Source organism: Macaca fascicularis, chromosome 9, assembly GCF_037993035.2.
Source record: "Macaca fascicularis isolate 582-1 chromosome 9, T2T-MFA8v1.1".
NCBI classification, from domain to species: Eukaryota; Metazoa; Chordata; class Mammalia; order Primates; family Cercopithecidae; genus Macaca; species Macaca fascicularis.
The window spans coordinates 77,642,693-77,663,740 of record NC_088383.1 but is presented as its reverse complement, the minus strand read 5'-3'; the positions used below and the strand labels follow the sequence as shown (position 1 = coordinate 77,663,740).

The window sequence follows — 21,048 nt, the reverse complement described above, 5'->3', positions numbered from 1 at the left end:
TCACACCTCCTGAATTGGCCAGGAAATGGATTTTTTAGTCACTTGGTGACCCAGGGTCACAGGCTTTCTTTGTGTCTGGCTGGGTTTCCACTAAAATGCTTATGATACCAAACTTCACCTTCAACTAATTTTTAATTACCTTCAAGATGTGGAGTGAATGTGATGTTTGAAGCCTGGCATTGTTGCCCTGTATCAGACCTTCTCTCAGGGCGCGGGTCTTGTCAAGGTCCACATTCCTCGGCTTGTGATCCTCACACCCCCCAACCTGGGGGAAAATCACTTCACTGGGTAGGCCCATGTGCTGACGCCAACTCTCCGTCTTAAAGAGTGCAGAGTTTAGGCTTATTTTCATTTTGTTAATGCTTCCCAGTGATCATCTATAACTGGAAGATTTTAGGAGTCCACAGGCCCCTGGTTGAAGATTTTTCCAGCACCATAGTTCTTGGGAGGGTTCACTGGCTCCACTACAGCTACGCTGCTGGGTCTGGCTGGAAGGCAATCTTGACATGTTTCTATTTGTCATGGGTGCACCTCTTGATATTCTACATTGGGGTATGAGTATTCCCACTTCCTGAATTGGCCAGGAAGTGGCTCTTTGAGCCCCTTGTTTTTCTGATAGAAAACAACCAGGATAGGGTATTCTAGAGGCCTTCTCCTTGAGGCTTATGGAAGGGGCCTTTGTGTCCTTACATAAAGAAACCACCTGTTTTTCCTCAGAACTTTGATGAGGACTTGGGTTGCATTGGAACAATATTGTTGAGCTATTGTCACCAACTCCAAGAGCAAGTCACACTTTCCCAGGGGCCTGCTCCTATTGGCCAGGGGCTTTCTAGGCCACTGTCATTAGGCACCAGGGAGCAGAGACTGATTGCCTGGGGTTATATGAATCCACGTCCATCCCACAGGAAGCTGATTCTAACATTTTCTGCTACAAGGGCCTGCTCTGGACTTCACTGGATGAAAAGCTTTTGATAGTGAAGAGCTCAGTATTTTCATTTGTGAATTGCGCATCCACATACTACATTTAATTTGCTTTGCACTTTTTTCCCCCAAACAAGTGGACTTGTAAAAGAATAACTTTTTAAACTCCTCATACTTTGCTTTCATCATTACTTTGACTTTTTTTTTTTTTTTTTTTTTTTGTGGAGGTGGGGAGTGGGGGTTGCTTTCTGGTCTTTACCAGAATAAAAAAAAAAAATTCTTTTTTTTTTTTTGAAATGGAGTTTTACTCTTGTTGCCCAGGCTGGAGTGCAGTGGCGTGATCTCGGCTCACTGCAACCTGCCTCTTCTGGGTTCAAGTGATTCTCCTGCCTAAGCCTCCTGAGTAGCTGGGATTACAGGCATGTGCCACCACGCCCACCTAATTTTGTATTTTTAGTAGAGACGAGGTTTCTCCATATTGGTCAGGCTAGTCTCAAACTCCCGACCTCAAGTGATCCACCCGCCTCAGCCTTCCAAAGTGCTGGGATTACAGGCATGAGCCATCATGCCTGGCCAACAAAAAAATTTTATAAAGCAACTAAATCCTTTTGTAGTACAGCAAGGAATCAGTAAATTAACAACAAAACTCCTTTTCAGAAAGTGTGTAGCAGGCACAAATAACCTCATCTTTATGGTTCTACTTTGTTGTTATTTTTTGTGAAACCAGTCTTTCAGCCTAAACACTTTTTTCATTTCTGAGGCACCAAAGAGTACAAGAATGTGTAAACAGAGAATGCTTTTGTCAACTGTTTATGCTCTGGCTCAAAGTCTCTCCTTAGCCTTCTGAGCCCTGCTCAGCTCAAGGGTCAAAGGTCCACAGCTGGCCTAGACTGAAGAGTGCTCTTCAGTTTACTCCCTCATAGTTTGGGACAGACCCAGAGGGCTGGACTTCTCTTATTGTGGAATCTGGTTACGTCTATAAGTGGGATCTTCTGCATAGAAAGTTAATTTTTGGTGAAAAACTAAGAGCTATGCATTCCAAAAAGCAAAGGAGTGCAAAAGTCACTGAAACAGACCATGGCTGAAGCTTGAAAATGATCCCCCTGTCTGTCATAAATGTTCCCGTGTCAGGATGCACTCTGCTTTCCTGCACAAAGGGGACTCGATGATTTGTGCACCTGAAGGATGTATCTTAGCAACGGCTGTGAAGGAAATGTACTGAGAAACTTTCTCTAGGCTTTGTCTAGAGGAGCTCCACAGCAGAGGCAAATAGCAATTAACAATGTCCTCTAAAGTGAAGTTTACATTTAGTTGTATTAATTTTAAGGGGGAAAAAAAGGCAATTCTTCTTCCTAGTTGTTCATCTTTTAAAATACCCATCCCCACATCATAGTAGGAATTATGAATACATTTTTTAAGAGTATCTTTGGATTCGGCAAACAGTGTTTGGGTTCTTTTAAAAAGATAGGGTTTGAAAAATGTAAGAAAAAAGTTGTTTCATACATTTCTCCTTGGTAATTAAAAGTAGTGCTTTCTGAAAAATCAAGTTTTTGCTCTTATTTTGAAGTAATTATAGATTCACAGGAGGTTGTAAACAAATATACAGGAATCCCTATGCATCTCTGTCCCAGCCCCATGAAAATCTATTTTGACTATTAGTTTTTCTGTGAAAAGAGGAAACAGACCAAAGGATTGAACTAGAAAATGGGCTGCTTCAGTTCTAGCCCAAAGGCATAGTGGAGACTGGCACTACTGTTTTTCCCAGTGCACAGAAATGGGCAGCCGCATGCAGGCAGGCACAGCAGGGGCACCAGACGACATGCTGATTTTCTCTCTTTCAGTGTTCTCCCCCACCCCATCTCTAAGTTCACAGTGACTGGTTTTTTTTTTTTTTTTTTGAGACGGAGTCTCGCTCTGTCGCCCAGGCTGGAGTGCAGTGGCACGATCTCGGCTCACTGCAAGCTCCGCCCCGCCGGGTTCACCCCATTCTCCTGCCTCAGCCTCCCAAGTAGCTGGGACTACAGGCGCCCGCCACCTCGCCCGGCGAATTTTCTTGTATTTTTAGTAGAGACGGGGTTTCACCGTGTTAGCCAGGATGGTCTCGATCTCCTGACCTCGTGATCCGCCCGTCTCGGCCTCCCAAAGTGCTGGGATTACAGGCTTGGGCCACCGCGCCCGGCCTACACAGTGACTGGTTTTAAGGAAAGGTGAGGTGAGGTTCAAACAGGTATTATGTGGCTGAGGAAAGCCTCAGGCTTTGCCCTCTATGTCTAGCTGTTGTCTTTCAAGGAAGGGAAAGTTTTCCCCCCTCTTTTAAAATTAAGGGCCTCTAATCCTCTCGGTTTTATGACTGGCTTTGGAAAAGGGGGTTCTGGTTTCTATGACCTGCCTTGGGGAAGAAGGATTCTTGTTTCTATGGCTGGCCTTAGAAACAAGATAGGAGGATAGGAAAAGGCCAGAAAAAACCTCTTGCTTCTGAGACTTCATTATGGAGTATTACTTTCTGAGTTCCAACGTGCAGTGGGGATGGGTAATCAATTCAAGATCACAGGAAAAGATGTTTTTAGGGGGTAAGGAAGAGAGATATAAAAGTTTAAAGCCACTTATTTTAACTAAGCACATACAGTTATATCAAAGAAGCATAAAAATATTTAAAATTGTACTTTAGGCCGGGCGCGGTGGCTCAAGCCTGTAATCCCAGCACTTTGGGAGGCCGAGACGGGCGGATCACGAAGTCAGGAGATGGAGACCATCCTGGCTAACACGGTGAAACCCCGTCTCTACTAAAAAATACAAAAAACTAGCCGGGCGAGGTGGCGGGCACCTGTATTCCCAGCTACTCGGGAGGCTGAGGCAGGAGAATGGCGTAAACCCAGGAGGTGGAGCTTGCAGTGAGCTGAGATCCGGCCACTGCACTCCAGCCTGGGCGACAGAGCGAGACTCCGTCTCAAACAAAACAAAACAAAACAAAACAAAAAAATAAAATAAAATTATACTTTCACATTTTGTCTAGTTGAGTGGGGAGATGAAAGTGAAGGAAGTAAAACTCAGATGAGGAAGGAAAAAAGAAAGAAAAAGAGGGAGTGAGGATAGAGGCTTGTTACCCTCAGTTCAGAAGTTGAGTTTCAAGGAGGATTTTGAGTTTTAGGTAAATTAATGCCCCGCTTGGACAGATTTTCAGGGCATCATCTATTGCCACTCTTTGAAATGCTAGTTAATTGATTAGCCATTCATCTTCGTTTTTCAGAGTGGTATAGGCCTCTGAGAATCACCCAATGAGATAGCCACAGCCACACCTAGAGGACATCCTTCCCAGGCTGCAGAAGCAGACAGCAATTCTACCTTGTGATGTGACCTTCCAAGGCCAGATAGAGAAGCTTAAGTAAACAAGGGAACAATGGAAAATATAACAGCAAATTGCTTATGATTTCCTTGTTGAAGTCCTTTATCTTCATGCAGATACAATAAGAATACAATATTGGCCACTTACCAGCTCTGGGCTTCAACCCTTCATACCTGGCCAGTCCATTACCTTCCTTCCCCCCTCAACAACCAGTACAATGTATTGCTTTCTCTACTGTCACTGGGAGAGTTTAACCGCAGAGCATAATCAAGTTTTCTTAATTCTTTAGCTTCCTTCTGGCTATACTTGACTCCCCATTCAGCCCCAGGATCATGTTTGTTAAATGGTTAGCAACTTTAACATTGCTGTCATTAACACCCTAACCCTCTACCAATCCAAAGAGTAGTACTCAGACCTGCAGTGTGAATATCACTGGGAGGTTGTTAGAAGTGCAGGATCAGGGGCTCTGAATCAGAATGTGCACATTAGCAAGATCTCCTGGTGATCCTCATATGCACATTAAAGTTTTAGAGGCATGGGCTTGCCTCCCCCAGCTCTCACCCTTTTCCATTACAAAATGACACCCCTCTGCCAAAAACTATGCATAAATCACCTGGAGACTCAGGGCTCCTTCACAATCTTCTTACTCATTTTTTATTTCGTAGTACTTTGAGAATAGCTCCTCCTCAAACCCCCTTTCCACCCACCATCCTCTCATTCCCATTTTTCCCTCCTCTCATTTCTGTTTTCTTTCTAAATTGACAGAAGTCCGATGACTTTGCTCTGCTAATATTTTTTTTCCTTTTCTGCCTCAATATATTTCTGGTCTTCTGCCACCCTCTATTATCTTCTCAAGTCTCAGATAGAGTAGCATCTTCCTCATTTGTAAGCTAGCCTCTCTACCTATGCCCTTGATACACTTTCCTTTTCCTCTTCTTTGGGATCTTGCTATCTTACTGATCTCCCCTCTCCCAGAATAATGTCCACTATCTCCACTAACCCCTTCCTTTTTGCATCCAAAGGGACACAGATCTTATTTTAAGAAAACCACAGCATACACACATCCAGTCATATTCACTGGATCCTACTCCTTTCTGGTTTATGATCTATTATTTCTCCTTATTTGCCATCAGATTTCACATACAAATGGTCTAGAGCAGCGGTTTCCAACTGGGATGACTTAGCCATTGAGAGGATATTTGGAAGTGTCTGGAGACATTTTTCGTTGCTGCAACTGTGGGAAATGCTACTGGCATCTAGTGGGTAGAGGCCATAATGCTATTAAATATCCTACATTGCACAGGGCAGCCTCCCACCGTAAAATTATCTGGCTAGTGTGGCAACCTATCCCAGTTTGCCGGAAACTTTCCAGGCTATAAGCTTATAGCACTGAATGTCCTATGTTCCAGGAAACACCTCAGTCCTGGGCCTACTGGGACCATTGGTCATCCTATATATCTCAACCCAAATGTCAAAAGTGTCAAAGTTGAGAAATGCTGCTCTACAAGGAATACCCATTAACTTTACATTTTTCTCACCAACTTCCTTTCCTTCAATTGGAACTTTAATTTCTGTCTTCTTTTCTACTGAAATAGTTTTTTTTCTTTCTTTTTCTGGTTTTTTTTTTGTTTTTTTTTTTTTGGTTGGTGTTGTTGTTTTTTTTTGTTTGTTTTGTTTTCCTAGAGACAGGGTCTCACTCTCACCTAGGCAGCAGTGCAATGGTGTAGTCATAGCTCATTTCAGTCTCTAACTCCTGGGCTCAAGTAATCCCCTCACCTTAAGCCCCTAGCAGCTAGGACAGGTACACCACCATCCTGGCTAATTTAAAAAAATTTTATCTTTGTAGAGATTGGATTTTGCTATGTTGCTCAGACTGATCTCAAATTCCTAGCCTCAAGTGATCTCTCTAAAGTGTTGGGATTACAAGTGTGAGCCACTGTGGCCAGGCTGAAATTGTTTTCTTAAAAGTCACCAGTGGCACCTTCCAAACAAGAAATCCAATGGCTTTTCTCCTTACTCAACCCTTTGGATTTCCTTCTAAGCATTTGATACTGTTGACCACTATTTATTTTGAAGCCCTTTTTTCTTATACTCTTGGTATGTGCCAAGAGGTATGTGCTCTTTTGTGGGTTCCTAATTCCTACTGTGTTTTTTTTTTTTTTTTTTTTTTTTTGAGATGGAGTCTCACTCTGTCACCTAGGCTGGAGTGCAGTGGTGCCATCTTGGCTCACTGCAACCTCTGCCTCCTGGGTTTAAGTGATTCTCCTGCCTCAGCCTCCTGAGTAGCTGGGATTACAGGCGCCCACCATCACGCCCGGCTAATTTTTATATTTTTAGTAGAGACGGGGTTTCACCATGTTGGCCAGACTGGTCTTAAACTCCTGACCTCGGGTGATCCACCCACCTCAGCCTCCCAAAGTGCTGGGGTTACAGGCCTGGTCCCTACTGTGTCTTAAATGTAGATTGTTTCTTAGGTGTTTCTTGGTGCTTTTCTTTATTCTCCTGTTAAATAATTTATTCCACTGTAGCTTCAGATCTCATCTCTATTAGTTGATTCCTAAATCTCTTTCCTGAGTCTAAGTCTTTCATTTCCAATTGATTGAGGGGTTTCCATGGATGTCCAGCAGAATCCAGTACTCGACCTGAGTAATGGCAGGATCATCCCAATCAAGAAAATGTGGAATGGTGAAAATACTGGATCATGAGTCAGAAGGCCTATTTCTGTCACTTTACTTGCTTTTAGACTTGGGACCATTACTTGAGTTTTCTATAACTTATATTTATTTATTTATTTATTTATTTTGAGACAGAGTCTCACTCTGTCGCCCAGGCTGGAGTGCAGTGGCATGATCTCTGCTCACTGCAAGCTCCGCCTCCTGGGTTCATGCCATTCTCCTGTCTCAGCCTCCTGAGTGGCTGGGACTACAGGCGCCTGCCACCACGCCCGGTTAATTTTTTGTATTTTTGGGAGAGACAGGGTCTTACCGTGTTAGCCAGGATGGTCTCGATCTCCTGACCTCATGATCCACCCACCTCGGCCTCCCAAAGTGGCTGGGATGCTAGGCATGAGCCACTGCGCCCGGCCGAACTTTATATATTTTAAGCAAAGAAATAATCCTGTGTCTGCCTAAAGATAGCTAATATGAAAAAATATTTTGAAAGATTGTAAACTACTGGTATATAAGTATTACATGACCTCCTGAATTCTGATAATACTTTGAGCCTTTCTAATGGAATCTTGCCATCTCTTACTTGTAGAGACAGTTAATACACATTTCTTAAAAGTAGAGACCATAAGGTAAATCTTTTTTTTGCATAGTTTTTATCATTGTACATGTCACATTAACAGATTCTGAGTGAAGACTGATGAAAGAATTGCAATTCCATCTATTAGTCTTTATTTTTGTTTCACTAATTCCAAATATTTTATACTATATCAAATTTATCACCCCCCCTTTTTTTAAATCTCCAATTTAGGTGATGTCTTTCCAGTGCAAATGAATCCAATAACTCAATCTCAGTTTGTACCTTTGGGTGAAGTTCTTTGCTGTGCTATATCTGATATGAATACAGCTCAGATTGGTGTAACACAAGAATCACTTTTGGAGCATTTGATGAAACATTACCCAGGTAGAGTAATAGGTTTTTCTATATTTGTACTTCACTGTATGTATTTGGTTTCTATTTATAATTAGTCTTAAACACATCTAAGTAAACTGGGTGATATCCTTTTTTTCCCCTCTTCTGTAGGACTTTATGTCAAAACCCTGCCGGCCGGGCGCAGTGGCTCAAGCCTGTAATCCCAGCACTTTGGGAGGCCGAGGCGGGTGGATCACGAGGTCAGGAGATCGAGACCATCCCTGACTAACATGGTGAAACCCCGTCTCTACTAAAAATACAAAAAACTAGCCGGGCGAGGTGGCGGGCGCCTGTAGTCCCAGCTACTCGGAGGCTGAGGCAAGAGAATGGTGTGAACCCAGGAGGCAGAGCTTGCAATGAGTCGAGATCGTGCCACTGCACCCCAGCCTGGGCAACACAGCGAGACTCCGTCTCAAAAAACAAAAACAAAAACAAAAAACCCCTGCCATAAGAAGTCCTGCATCAACAAATTTAATAAGGGTATTTCTTTTACTTTTCAAATAAACTTCTCCAAAAATAAATCCTTATGGCAATAAATAAATAAATCACGCTCTGTGGAAAAGAGTGCAAAATGAGAAAGAAAAGTTTATTTCCCCCATCTCCCATTTTTTCATTTTCACTTCCCAGAGATAACTGCTATTATCATTTCTTACATATATGTATGATAATATAACAAATTTTTCATAACATAAATTGGATCTTTTTTTTTTTTTTTGGAGACAGAGTCTTGCTCTGTTGCCCAGGCTGGAGTGCAGTGGCACGATCTCGGCTCACTGTAACCTCCGCCTCCCCAGGTTCAAGCGATTCTCCTGCCTCAGCCTCCTCAGTAGCTGCAACTACAGGTGCCCGCCACCACGCCCGGCTAATTTTTGTATTTTTAATAGAGACGGGGTTTCACCATGTTGGTTAGGCAGTTCTCGAACCCCTGACCTCATGATCCGCCCACCTCAGCCTCCCAAAGTGTTGGGTTTACAGGCATGAGCCACCGTGCCTGGCATAAATTGGATCATTCTATACATTCCCTCAACATGTTTCCTTTATTAAAAACATATCTTGGAGATCTTTCCATACTAACATATATTGACATGTCTCATTCTTTGTTTTATTTATTTTGAGACAAGGCCTCACTCTGTTGCCCAGGTTAGAGTGCAGAGGCACCTTCTTAGATCACTGCAGCCTCAAACTCGTGGGTTGAAGCAATCCACCTGCCTCAGCCTGCCAAGTAGCTGGGACCACAGGTGCGCGCCACTCATTCTTTTATTTATTTTCTCCCTTTTCAAGAATGGCATCCGGGCCAGGCATGGTGGCTCACGTCTGTAATCCCAGCACTTTGGGAGGCTGAGGTGGGAGGATCACGAGGTCAAGAGATTGAAAGCATCCTGGCCAATATGATGAAACCCCATCTCTACTAAAAACTAAAAAATAAAAAATAAAAAAAAATTAGGCACAGTGGCAGCTGCCTGTAATCCTAGCTACTAAATAAACGAATGCTTTCATCAGTCACAGTTTAAATTTATAATGGGTTTTTATTTGAGTTAATTCAGATTTTCTTTTGTCTATTTACTCATTAACCTACCCATGTGACTTTGTGTGGGCTAAATTATTTTCCTGTTATTTTAATTTTTATTTTTGAGACAGGGTCTCACTCTGTTGCCCAGGTTGGAGTGCAATGGTGCAATTACGGCTCATTGCAACCTCTGCCTCCAAGGGCTCAAGCAATCTTCCCACCTCAGCCTCCAGAGCATCTGGTACTACAGACACCCACCACCATGCCCTGCTAATTTTTGTATTTCTAGTAGAGACATGATTTCACCATGTTGCCCAGCCTGGTCTTGAACTCCTGAGTTCAAGCGATCTGCCTGCCTCAGCCTCCCAAAGTGCTGAGCCATTATAGGCGTGAGCCACCATGCCTGGTCTATTCTTATTACTTAAGTTATAAATATTATTTATACTTCTTTGGCTTTTTTTTTTTTTTTTTTTTGAGACAGGGTCTTGGTTTGTTGCCCAGGCTGGAGTACAGTGGCACAATCATAGCTCACTGCAGCCTTGAACTCCTGGGCTTAAATGATCCTTCCATACCTAGCTAATGTTTAACAATTTTTTTGTAGAGACAAAGTCTTGCTATGTTGCCTAGCCTGGTCTTGAACTCCTGGGCTCAAGAGATCCTCCTGCCTTGACCTCCCAAAGCTCTGGGATTATAGGCATGAGCCATCACACCCATCCCTGGCATTTTAATCACATGTATTAATCATGTTACAATCACCTCTGGGTTTATCAAACCAATATTTAGTCATTTCAGAGTTACTGATTTCACTCATTAAAATTTTTCTTATTCAAAATCTGTCTGTAAAATGTTTGTCTGTTTTAGGCATTGCAATTCCATCTGAAGATATTCTCTATACCACTCTGGGAACGCTGATTAAAGAAAGGAAGATTTATCACACTGGAGAAGGATACTTCATAGTTACTCCTCAGACTTACTTCATTACAAATACAACCACCCAGGAAAATAAGAGAGTGCTGCCATCAGATGAAAGTCGCCTGATGACAGCTTCCATGACGTATCTGGTGAGCATGGAGAGCTGTGCAGAGTCAGCCCAAGAGAATGCTGCCCCCATATCCCACTGTCAGTCTTGCCAGTGTTTCCGGGACATGCACACTCAGAATGTTCAGGAACCACCAGTTGCTACAGAAGTGACTAGGAAGAGTCACAGAGGTCTTGGGGAATCTGTACCTTGGGTACAGAATGGGGCAGTTTCAGTGTCTGCAGAGCACCACATTTGTGAGAGCACCAAACCTTTACCATACACAAGAGATAAAGGAAAAGGCAAGAAGTTTGGTTTTAGTGTCTTATGGCGCAGCATATCTAGAAAGGAGAAGCCCAAAACAGAACACAGCAGTTTCTCTGCTCAGTTCCCACCTGAAGAATGGCCTGTCCGAGATGAAGATGACTTGGACAATATCCCTCGAGATGTTGAACATGAGATAATCAAACGAATTAACCCCATTTTGACTGTTGACAATTTAATCAAACACACCGTCCTAATGCAAAAATACGAAGAACAAAAAAAATATAATAGCCAGGGCACTTCCACTGACGTGCTGACAATTGGGCATAAATATCCTTCAAAAGAGGGGGTTAAGAAGAGGCAGGGTCTGTCTGCAAAACCTCGAGGGCAGGGCCATTCTCGCAGGGATAGACACAAAGCCAGGAATCAGGGAAGTGAGCTTCAGCCAGGAAGCATTAGACTGGAGAAACACCCCAAGCTCCCTGCTACACAGCCTATCCCCAGAATTAAAAGCCCAAATGAAATGGTAGGTCAGAAACCACTTGGTGAGATGACAACAGTGCTAGGTTCCCATTTGATTTACAAAAAGCGAATCAGTAATCCTTTCCAGGGTTTGTCTCACCGAGGAAGCACAATATCCAAAGGGCACAAAATTCAGAAGACCAGTGATCTGAAACCCAGCCAGACTGGACCAAAGGAAAAGCCTTTCCAAAGGCCTAGGTCCTTGGATTCCTCAAGAATCTTTGATGGTGAAGCCAAAGAGCCATACACTGAACAACCTAATGATAAAATGGAAGCAGAATCCATTTACATAAATGATCCTACTGTCAAATCCATCAGTGATGACTTCAGAGGTCACCTTTTCAATCACCCTCAACATAGTATGTTGCAAAATGACGGTAAATGCTGTCCCTTTTTGGATACCATGTTGAGATATGATGTGTATGGTGGAGAAAATGAGGTAATTCCTGAAGTCTTGAGGAAAAGTCATTCCCACTTTGACAAATTAGGGGAGATCAAAGAGACTCCGCATAGCCTGCCATCACGAGGTGCCTCCTTTTTAGACCGAACACCCTCTGCTTGTAGATTAGTGGATAACACAATACACCAGTTTCAAAATCTTGGCCTTTTGGATTACCCAGTTGGCGTGAACACTTTAAGACAACCTGAAAGACAAGACAGAGACTCAGAAGAAGTTTTGAGAAAAGGATTTGTCCAGGATGCAGAAACTATGAGCCTAGAAAATGAACGGCTTTCTAATGATGACCAGGCCTTGTATCAGAATGAAGTGGAAGATGATGATGGTGCCTGTAGTTCATTATATCTAGAGGAGGATGACATTTCTGAGAATGATGACTTATGTCAAATGCTGCCTGGCCACATTCAGTATTCCTTTACAGGTGGAAGCCAGGGAAATCATTTAGGAAAACAGAAAATAATTGAGAGATCTCTGACCAAGTACAACAGCACAATGGAGAGGGTTGAGCCTCAGGTGCTTAAAAGAAACGAATGCTGCAAACCCACTGGGCTGCATGCTACCCCAGGTGAAAGCCAAAAACCTAACCTTTCTGCTGAAAGTTGTGGCCTAAATTCAGGGGCCCGGTTTGGTTTTAACTACGAAGAGGAACCCAGTGTTGCTAAATGTGTACAGGCCTCAGCACCTGCTGATGAAAGAATCTTTGATTACTGTAGTGCAAGAAAAGCCAGTTTCGAAGCTGAAGTCATACAAGACTCTATTGGTGACACAGGAAAGAAGCCAGCTAGCTGGAGTCAGAGTCCTCAGAATCAGGAAATGAGAAAACATTTCCCACAAAAGTTCCAACTTTTCAACACTTCACATATGTCAGTCTTGACTCAGGACATCCAATATGAACACAGTCACTTGGAAGGGACAGAAAATCACAGCATGGCAGGAGATAGTGGAATAGATTCTCCACGGTAAGTCCACACGAAAGTGTCTGGTTTAGGCCGGGCGCGGTGGCTCACGCCTGTAATCCTAACACTTTGGGAGGCCAAGGCGGGCAGATCACGAGGTCAAGAGATCGAGACCATCCTGGCCAACATGGTGAAACCCCATCTCTACTGAAAATACAACCGGGCGTGGTGGCGGGCTCCTGTAATCCCAGCTACTCAGGAGGCTGAGGCAGGAGAATCACTTGAACCCGGGAGGTGGAGGTTGTAGTGAGCCGAGATTGTGCCACTGCACTCCAGCCTGGCGACGGAGCAAGACTCTGTCTCAAAAAAAAAAAAAAAAAAGAAAGTGTCTGATTAGCCACTGTTCTACAGGAATTATGAAAGTCAAGGGCATTTTGAGTTATCTAGTCAGAGACTACTTAATATCACACTTTTATAATGACACAATTCTGCCAGCTTTTATACCTTTATTGAATAAATTGTATAAAGTTACAATGAAATCTCTTATATAGTAGGATACAGTTTATTTATAATGTGAACCAAATTTGTCTGTCCCCACTACTCATAAATCTTCAATTATTTCTAAAAATAGAAATTTCTATAAGTCAAGCACTTTCTGAACTGAGGGTTGGAAGTTTTCACTTCTATTCCTGGCTCTACACAGGTTGAGAAAGGGATGTGGCTACTATTCTCTAATATTTTCTTTTCTTTTCTTTTCTTTTTTTTGAGATGAAGTTTTTTCTTGTTCTTGTCACCCAGGCTGGAGTGCAATGGCGTGATCTCAGCTCACCACAACCTCTACCTCCTGGATTCAAGCGATTCTCCTGCCTCATTCTCCCGAGTATCTGGGATTACAGGCGTGTGTCACCACACCCAGCTAATTCTGTATTTTTAGTAGAGACGAGGTTTCTCCATGTTGGTCAGGCTGGTCTTGAACTCCCGACCTCAGGTGATCCACCCACTTTGGCCTCCCAAAGTGCTCGGATTACAGGTGTGAGCCACTGCCGGCCTAATGTTTTCTTTCTTTCTTTTTTTTTTTTTTTTTTTGAGACAAAATTTTGCTCTGTCATCCAGGCTGGAGTGCAGTGGTGCAATCTCTGCTCACTGAAGCCTCCTCCTCCCAGGGTCAAGCAGTTCTCCCACTTTAGCCTCCCAGGCAGCTGGGATCACAGCCATGCACCACCATGCCCAACTGATTTTTGTATTTTTTAGTAGAGATGGGGTTTTGCCATGTTGGCCAGGCTGGTCTTGAACTCCTGACCTCAAGTGATCCGCCCTCCTGAGCCTCCCAAAGTGTTGCAATTACAGGCATGGGCCCCAATGCCCGTCTTCCACTAATATTTTCCATGCCAATTTGTTTAAACGTTGTTTGGGTTATAAAAGTAGTATAGCCATGATAGAACACTTAAGAAGTACTGAAAAGCACTTTTTTCTTTTAAAATAGCTAACAATCTTACTGGGTAAAAAACATTTTTTAAAACACCTATACTTATTCTAACACACACACACATATTTTTTTTGAGATGGAGTTTTGCTCTTGTTGCCCAGGCTGGAGTACAATGGTGTGGTTTCAGCTCACTGCAACTTCCGCCTCCTGGGTTCAAGCAATTCTCCTGCCTCAGTCTCCCAAGTAGCTGGGATTACAGGTGCCCGCCACCGCGCCTGACTAATTTTTGTATTTTCAGTAGAGACAGGGTTCTACTATGTTGACCAGGCTGGTCTCGAACTCCTGACCTCAGGTGATCTGCCCGCCTTGGCCTACCAAAGTGCTGGGATTACAGGCATGAGCCACTGTGCCTGGCCTAACATCTAGATATTTTTAAAGAATCATTTTATATTTGGTGTATTTCTCTATAACACTTCAGTCCAAATGTATAGATCTATAGATTTTGTCTACTGGGCTTGTACTGAGTTAGTATTTTGCATGTTGCTTTTTAAAATTAATAGTCTATCATATCATGAACATTTTCCCTATGTTATTTAATAGTTTCTCAAAGGTCATTCTAAAATTTGGTTCATATCTTTGCCAGTATTTTTTTTTTTTGCTTCGAGACAGTGATTCACTCTGTCGCCCAGGGTGGAGTGCAGTGGTATAGTCACAGCTCACTGCAGCTTCAACTTTCCTGGGCTCGAGTGATCCTCCTACCTAAGTCTCCTGAGTACCTGAAACTACAGGCACATGCCACCATGCCTGACTAATTTTTTTTTTTTTTTTTGAAGAGATGGGGTTTCTCCTTGTTGCTCAGGCTGGTTGGTCTCAAACTCCTGGGCTCAAGTGATCCACCTGCTTCAGCCTCCCAAAGGGCTGGGATTATAGGTATAAGCCACTGTATACGCCAGCCTGGCTGGCCCTACACTATTTTCTATGCATTTGTAAGTTGCTCTGTTGTTGTTATTTCTTTGAGACGGGGTTGCACTCTTGTCACCCAGCTGGACTGCAATGACACAATCATAGCTCACTGCAGCCTACACCTCCTGGGCTCAAGCCATCCCCCAACCTCAGCTTCTGGAGTAGCTTGGACTATAGGCACATGCTCCCATGCCCAGCTAATTTTTTGTAGAGATGAGGTTTCACAATGTTAGCCAGTCTGGTCTCAAACTCCTGGGCTCAAGGGATTCTCCTACTTCAGTCTCCCAAAGTACTGGGATTACAGGCATGACCCACCACACCGGCCATCAGGCTAATTAAAAAAGCTTTTTTGATCGCTTCTTGGCCTTTTGGCTAAGATCAAGTGTAAAAAAGTTTTTTTGTAGAGACAATATATTGCTATGTTGCCCAGGCTGGCCTCGAACTCCTGGATTCAACGATCCTTTTGCCTTGGCCTCCCAGTTTTGGGATTGTAGGCGTGAGCCACTGTACCAGGGCTTAATAAAAGTATTTTTAACAACAAATCATACAGAGCCATGGCTTTCTTTTTTCACGTAACTTATATTATCCCGTTATTGATAAATGTAGCTTAAGCTTTGGTGTTTGTTTGTTCGTTTTTTGAGATGTAGTTTGCTCTGTCACCCAGGCTGGAGTGCAGTGGCGCGATCTCAGCTGACTGCAACCTCTGCCTCCTGGGTTCAAACAATTCTCATGCCTCAGTCTCCCAAATAGCTGGGATTACAGGTGTGCACCACCAGGCCCAGCTAATTTTTGTGTTTTTATTAGAGACAGGATTTCACCATGTTGTCCAGGCTGGTCTCGAACTCCTGACCTCAGGTGATCCACTCGTCTCAGCCTCCAGAGTGCTGGGATTACAAGCATGAGCTACTGCACCTGGCCTCAAGCCTTTTTCTTCTTGCCTCAGCCTCCCGAGTAGCTGGGACTACAGGCGTGAGCCACCATGCCCAGCTACTTAGTGTGTGGGTTTTTTTTTTTTTTTTTCCTGTTACGTGGCTCTCTCTCCATAGATAGATAGATAGACAGATAGACAGACAGACAGACAGACAGACTATTATTTTCCTTTCTTTTTTCTTTTTTTAGAGACAAGGTCTCACACTGTTGCCCAGGATAGAGTACAGTGGTTCAATCAGGGCTCACTATAGCCTTGACCTCCTGGTCTCAAGCAAATCAGCCTCCTGTGTAGCTGGGACCACAGGCATGCACCACCACACCCAGCTGCTGCTGCTTCTTACTATTTTGTACGAATGAGGTCTCACTATGTTGTCCAGGCTGGTCTCAAACTCCTGGGCTCAAACAGTTCTCCTATCTTGGCCTCTCAAAGTGCTAGGGTTGTAGGCATGAGCCACTGTGCCCAGCCTGTTTTCCTTTCTTTGACATTTAGATCATTCCCAATTTTTTGTTATTAATAAATCAACCTGTAGTGAGTTATTTTTACATAAAAAGGTTTGTGGGCATTTCTGAGTTTTTTCTTAGGATATGTTCCTAGAAATCTACATTTTAAAAACATATTACTTCTTTATTGGGGGTACAAGATCTTTTCTTTCTTTTTTTTTTTTTGAGATGGAGTCTCGCTCTGTTGCCCAGGCTGGAGTGTAGTGGGTGTGATCTTGGCTCAGTGCAACTTCTGCATCATGGGTTCAAGAGATTCTCATGCCTCAGTCTCACGAGTAGCTGAGATTACAGGTGTGCACCACCATGCCTAGCTAATTTTTGTATTTTTAGTAGAGACAGGGTTTCACCATGTCGGCCAGGCTAGTCTCAAACTCATTGCCTCAAGTGATCCGCCTGCTTTGGCCTCCTGAAGTGCTGAGATTACAGTCATGAGCCACTGCGCCCACCCTACCAAACAGTATTGTGTTAGCTGAAGCAAGACATATGTGTTAGATAATGGACTGATATAGCTTATACCTCCTAGAAAAGAATGTTGTATATTAAAAAATAATAATTTGCTTTTCTCTTCCATACAATTTCTCATAAAAGTAACAAATTTCACAGGAAGATATTGGCCACTTCAGATGTATGTAAGTTTTTCAGGGAACTTACTGTTTCTGACTAGAATATACTTGATACTGGATCTGAGAACAGACGTTGTTCAGAAAATATAAACTTCTTGGAAGGCAGCTGTCAAATAATTGAGGTGCTATTGTGAAGCCTTTAAAATGTAAACAGCACTTTGGATTTTGAAAAGTTAACTTATTTGATAAGTGTACCTTCGTATTAGTAAATGTACTACTTCAAAGTATCAAATGAAAGTATAATGCCTTGGTTAGAAATTCAAGTTCCCTTTGAAGCCAATAATTCTGTTATTTTTAATATCTTTAGGACACAGAGTCTGGGATCTAATAATTCAGTCATTTTGAATGGACTAAAAAGAAGACAGAATTTTCTGCAAAACGTTGAAGGCACAAAGAACAGTCAACCACTCACATCCAATTCCTTACTACCGCTAACTCCAGTCATAAATGTTTAATTTTCTTTTGGAAACCTATTTTTTTCTTTGTAAAAAGGTACAGCATTACTACATAATCTTTCAATCACATAATAATTGAGTATATAATTGTCTAAAGGCAAGCATATCTATGCTATTAACCACATTACATATTTTGTTCTAATTACTGGCTTTTTTTCCTTTTTTGGTATCTTAAGGCTTTTGGAAACTTATTTTACTATCCATTTATTGGGAGTATATAGATTATTTTCAATTAAAAAGTGGAATTATTGGTCCCCTTCCAATTGTAATTAACTTGAATTTTTATACATTCTCAAATATATAGAATGTTAATTTACTTCCTGTAGTGAGTTGTTTTTTTTTTTAACCTACACTAATATTGAGTTCTAAGCTAAGTGGATCTCACCAGATTTCAACACAAAATCAGAAAACAGTGTGTGTTGAAGCAGTGTCTGTTGCAAGAAAACAGTGTCTGCTGCAAGGCAGCAGTATTTGTTGCTGCTTCTATGCAACCCTAACTCTTTATCATTACCAAGAAAGAATTTACATAAATGTGTTGGCTACTCTGCAACAAGAATTCCTTTAATCATTGCTGCCCAGGGTCTTCTCTTTGACCAGCTTGGACATGAACAAATTGTTCCCAATGTGACTGACAATGTCAAAAATTCCTGTGGCAATAGGCATCTGACTGTACTACTATTCCTCTGGTTCCTCCCTATACATTTCAGGACTTCTTTTTGAGACGGAGTCTTGCTTTGTTGCCCAGGCTGGAATGCAGTGACACAATCTCGGCTCACTGCAACTTCTGCCTCCCAGGTTCAAGTGATTCTCCTGCCTCAGCCTCCCCAGTAGCTGGGACTACAGGCGCGTGCCACCATGCCCAGCTAATTTTTTGTATTTTTAGTAGAGACAGGGTTTCACCATGTTAGCCAGGATAGTCTCGATCTCCTGACCTCGTGATCCACCCGCCTCAGCCTCTTAAAGTGTTGGGATTACAGGTATGAGCCAACGCACCTGGTGCAGGCCTTCTTTATAGATGGCAGTGAGAAGTCAGATGGTGGAGATAGAATGTGGAGATAGAAGGGAAGCAGAATGGTTACTGAATGGCTTGGGAGTAGAAGAGAAGTTCTGAATGAGAGGTTTAGAGAAAGGTGGAAGGAGTCTGGTAGACATTTAGCAATTCATCTGCATTTTGGTCCATTTCCACTCATGGTAAGACCTAGAATTTTCTCTGTTAAGCCTTTTCAGATCAAGTAGTGGAATGGTCAGTTCTTGGGTTTGGGGAACATGGAGCAATCAAGACTGGTTTCAGCATGTCGAGAAGATGATGGTGCTGATTTATGGTGGAGGGAATGTTTTTTCTTTTTTTTTCTTCTCTTTCTTTTCTTTTCTTTTTTTTTTTTTTTTTTTTTTTGAGATAGAATCTTGCACTGTCACCAGGGCTGCAGTGCAATGGCATAATCTCGGTTTAATGCAACCTCCTCCTCCCAGGTTCAAGCAGTTCTCCTGCCTCAGCCTCCTGAGTAGCTGGGATTACAGGTGTGCACCACCACGCCCAGCTAATTTTTTGTATTTTTAGTAGAGATGGGGTTTCACTATGTTGGCCAGGCTAGTTTCGAACTCCTGACCTCGTGATTCGCCTGCCTCGTCTTCCAAGGAATTACAGGCGTGAATGATTGAATAATTGGAGAGTGTCTCTTTCTGACTCTCACCATAGTGACAACAATGAAGTCCAGAGAGATGCCCAGCACTGGAGAACTTTGTGCAGTCCCTGTGGAAGAGCAAATGACATTCACTGCTCTCTTTTGCAGTGGTCAGACCACTCACTCTTGACTACTGGTTTTCAGTGGACCCCAATTGACTGACATACCATTGCATTCTGACAAGATTAATTGTTGGCACAACGACAGTGTAAACCCTGCTGCAAGTACCAAGAGAGGTGGGTAATCTGGTATAGAAAAGACTTGTAGGGGAAGTAGAGGTGAGAGTATTGTTTTAGGGGGCCTTACAGCATGGAATCACCACCAGTGAATGGAGGTTAAGAGAAGTATTTTAACAATGAAAAAAAATTTTTTTTGAGACAGGGCCTCTGTCACTCAGGCTGGAGTACAGTGGACTAATCACAGCACACTGCAGCCTCGACCTCTTGGACTTAAGTGATCCTCCCACTTTACCCCCCGAGTAGCTGGGACTATAGGCATAAGCCACCAGGCTTGTCTAATTTTATTATTTGTAGAGACAGGATCTCACTATGTTGGTCAGGCTGGTCTTGAACTCCTGTCCTCAAGCAATCGTCCCACCTGGGCCTCCCAAAGTGCTGGAATTACAGGTGTGAGCCACTGTGCCTGGCAGAATTTTCTATTAGACAAAAGCTGTCTGAAGATGAAGTAGACAGCTTTGGAAAAGAATGAATTTCCCATTGTTTAGGGCATTCGAGCAGAGGCTTGGTGATCCCTTTACTGATATGTTGCAGAGCAATTTCCAGAACTTAGTTTAACTGGCTGGCTGAACTATATGATTTTGAAGAATGCTTCCAACTGTAAGGTGTTTTATTTGTTTTTTTAGGAGATGGGGTTTTGCCATGTTGTACAACTAATGAAGTCCATCTAATTTTGCCACTGGATGCATTATGACACTCTGCCTGTTTTAAATGAATGTATTAAATGAATCAAGCTCATTATGAAACCAGTAAAATTTTCTCCTACGAAACTTATCATATAACCACACATTAAAGATGGGAATATATGCGATTAAATTGTTTGGGAGATTATTCTCTAAAATAGGTGACCTGCGTTTTTCTCCCCAGTAATAACTGCTTTTTATGGCAACTTTATTGATTTATCTTTCCTAATGCAGTCTATTCTATAAGGAGAAAACTGTTGTCTTGAGGCAGCTTAATGATCTGAGCTTAGGAGTCAGACACAAGTTTGAATTCCAATTCCAAATCCTTCATAGCTGTGTGATGGAGCAAGTCACCAGATTCCTCTGAATTGGTTTTCTCGTCTGTAAAAGGGAGATAGTAATGATGTCTCCCTTACGGGATTGTGGTGAGGCTTGGGGATGATCTATCAAAAGTGCCCAATGTAGGCCTGAGCAACCCCACTGCGGGCACGGCTGTGGAATGGCTTCAGGTCTTAAAAAAAAAAGTGCCCAATGCAGGAGGTACCTAATATTATTATACATATATATGCATGTATTTTAATATATTTTATAGTGACAAAACTTGCTTGATAGGTAAATACATGGCCCACTATACAGGTCCCCTGTTTTTGTCAGGTTGTCTGGAATTCCTCCATTACAGATTTAGTCCTTTGGGAAGGTTATAGGATGTATCTGCCATCAAAATCCAGGTATGCCACGGGGAGGTATTAAGCCTTTAACAAGTTTTCAGTTGATAGCTTATAAGTAGGAATAAAATATGCAAAATATGGGCTTATTGCATACATTCATACAACATTCATTCTCTCTCATCTGAGATTTCAGACTCCTAAGAATCCCTGGCATAGCTAGGTTTTTTGCAAAGTATTTTCATTATTTCAAAAATCCTAATAGAAATTGTACTCATTTCCTTTGCCTTACTCTAACTCCTTGCTAGCTAAAAGAT

The 21,048-nt window shown here is 42.5% G+C and overlaps 1 protein-coding gene, 1 long non-coding RNA gene and 1 pseudogene across 5 annotated transcripts in view; 2 read left to right on the top strand and 1 right to left on the bottom strand.

Moving 5' to 3' along the window:
* Positions 1-19,383, top strand: part of STOX1 (storkhead box 1) — a 67,933-nt gene extending 48,550 nt beyond the window's left edge. The window contains exons 2-5 of one of the 4 annotated variants that reach the window (XM_065520992.2): positions 7,742-7,894; positions 10,272-12,630; positions 17,318-17,502; positions 19,162-19,383. In XM_065520992.2, the coding sequence (XP_065377064.1) occupies positions 7,742-7,894; positions 10,272-12,630; positions 17,318-17,465 (2,660 nt within the window). In that variant the 3' untranslated portion in view covers positions 17,466-17,502; positions 19,162-19,383. Of the gene's footprint in view, positions 1-7,741; positions 7,895-10,271; positions 12,631-17,317; positions 17,782-19,161 lie in introns of those variants that run through there. The other 3 variants (XM_045362070.3, XM_045362067.3, XM_045362069.3) reach the window with 3 other exon arrangements.
* LOC135965132 (uncharacterized) overlaps positions 1-21,048 on the bottom strand; it is a 213,136-nt gene that overhangs the window by 136,852 nt on the left and 55,236 nt on the right. The window lies entirely within an intron of this gene.
* On the top strand, positions 15,309-15,421 carry LOC123567038 (U2 spliceosomal RNA; annotated as a pseudogene).